The 2,260-nt window shown below is 50.9% G+C and overlaps 1 protein-coding gene across 1 annotated transcript; it reads left to right on the top strand.

Annotated features, from left to right (window-relative positions):
* Positions 1-1,100: 1,100 nt before the first annotated feature.
* LOC113266625 (olfactory receptor 1K1) lies at positions 1,101-2,027 on the top strand. Its single transcript, XM_026514359.2, has one exon. It carries the CDS (start codon positions 1,101-1,103, stop codon positions 2,025-2,027), a length of 927 nt encoding a protein of 308 aa, XP_026370144.1.
* The last annotated feature ends 233 nt before the right edge of the window (positions 2,028-2,260 follow it).

The following is a 2,260-nucleotide window of genomic DNA, read 5'->3' on the forward strand; positions in this document are numbered from 1 at the left end:
GACACTAGGGTAGGGAGGGCCTTTATGTATGTATGTATGTATGTATGTATGTATGTATTTATAATAGAGAAGGACACAGGAAGAAATGAGGAGATCATTCCCCTGCAGGGGTGGTCTCAGCAAAGGCTCCAGCAAACCTGTGTTCTAAAACCCCTCTCTTGTTAAGACTCTCTCTTAGAAAACTGTTCAAGATTTCTGCAATGAGATTCAGACAGGAAAAAAATGGGAGACGTTAAAACAAGTTGCCATCTGGCAGGTGCATCTGTCTGTCTGTGCAAGTTTCTCACAAAGGGTTTGATTCTCAAAGAGTGCTTGATTTCATGGGAAAGTTCTCCAGGTATATGGGGAGTCATCCGGAGTCTTTTGTTCCTTTTTTTTTTTTTTTTTTTTGGCAAGTCTGAAAATATCTTTATTCTTCTCCCACACTTGATTATTACTTTGCTTTAGCGTAGAATCCTACATTCAAAATATTTTTTTCCTTCAGAATCTGAAGATACTGCTTGACTGTGTTCTATGATCTTCTGCCAATGAACACTTGAAGGCAGCCCAGTTATCGAAATATCATTAGATCCTTGTGCTCTATGCCCCGGGAGGTATGGGGCTCTTCTCTTTATCCTCGGGGTTCTGAAATGTGTGTTCCTCCTTCCCATCTTGTTTTGTTCTGTTTTCCCCCATTCTTACTTTGCAGAAATCAGTGCCTGGGGGTCAGAGCTCTTCCCTGCTGTATTGATCCTCTCTGTCTTTTCTTCCATACTTTCTTCCTCCTCCAGTCTCCATCCTGAGCAACATCTTTTGTTCTGTCATTGCTTAAAATCACAAAGTATCCGAGTTGGGAGTGGCGTAGAAGATCGCCCAGTTCAGCTCCCTTATCTTACAGATGGGAAACCTAAAGCCAGAATGGAAGAAGTTTCAGGGCGGTAACATGACTTGCTCACAGTCACACCTGTGTGTAATACCAGGGCTGTCTGACTCCAAACCCATGATTTTCCCCATTGCCGGAAAGCCTTGAGAAATGTAGTTGCCCTTTTCCTTAGACACTGGGGAGATGACCCAGCAGTAGAAAGAACCCCTGCGGTTCTAGGGGAAGAACCAGCCCAGCCATGGATGCTGCCAATGAGTCTTCAGAGGGAGCCCCATTCATCCTCTTGGGACTGACAACAAGTCCTGGACAGCGGCGGCCTCTCTTTGTGTTATTCTTGGTCCTGTATGTGGCAGGCATCCTGGGTAATGGACTCATTGTGGCCGCCATCAGGGCCAGTCCAGCCCTTCACGCACCCATGTACTTCCTGCTGGCCCATCTGTCCTTTGCTGACCTCTGCTTTACCTCGGTCACTGTACCCAAGATGTTGGCCAACTTGTTGGCCCATGACCGCTCCATCTCCCTGGCTGGCTGCCTGATCCAGATGTATTTCTTCTTTGCCCTGGGTGTAACTGATAGCTGTCTCCTGGCCGCCATGGCTTATGACCGCTACGTGGCCATCCGGCACCCCCTCCATTATGCCACAAGGATGTCCCGGGCCGTGTGCACAGCCCTGGTGGGGACCGCATGGCTGGTGTCCCACCTCCACTCCCTCCTGCATATCCTGTTCATGGCCCGCCTGTCCTTCTGTGCCTCCCACCAAGTGCCCCACTTCTTCTGTGACCACCAGCCTCTCTTAAGGCTCTCCTGCTCCGACACCCGCCACATCCAGCTGCTCATCTTCACCGAGGGCGCCGCAGTGGTGGTCAGTCCCTTCCTGCTCATTCTTGCCTCGTATGGGGCCATCGCAGCTGCGGTGCTCCGGCTGCCCTCAGCGTCTGGGAGGCTCCGGGCTGTGTCCACCTGTGGCTCCCACCTGGCAGTGGTGAGCCTCTTCTACGGGACAGTCATCGCAGTCTACTTCCAGCCCACATCCCGGTATGAGGCAGAGCGGGGCCGTGTGGCCACTGTCATGTACACCATAGTCACCCCCATGCTAAACCCCGTCATCTACAGCCTCCGGAACCGCGACGTGCAGGGAGCACTCCGAGCCCTTTTCACTGGATGAAGGATCTCGGCGGCTGACTCCTAAGCCCTTGGACCCCACCGAGGACAGACTCCATCACCCACAGGGGCAATTCAAGAATGTGCATCTGTTCTGTGCTTTTTGCAAAATCATAATCATAGCTATCACTTTCCAAGCGCCTGCTATGAAGCAGAGCCTTGCCCAGTCTTACATTATTCCCACACAAACCAGGGAAGTGGATATTATGATCCAGTTTCACAGACGAGGAAATGGGG

This window comes from Ursus arctos, unplaced genomic scaffold (assembly GCF_023065955.2).
Source record: "Ursus arctos isolate Adak ecotype North America unplaced genomic scaffold, UrsArc2.0 scaffold_18, whole genome shotgun sequence".
Classification (NCBI taxonomy): domain Eukaryota; kingdom Metazoa; phylum Chordata; class Mammalia; order Carnivora; family Ursidae; genus Ursus; species Ursus arctos.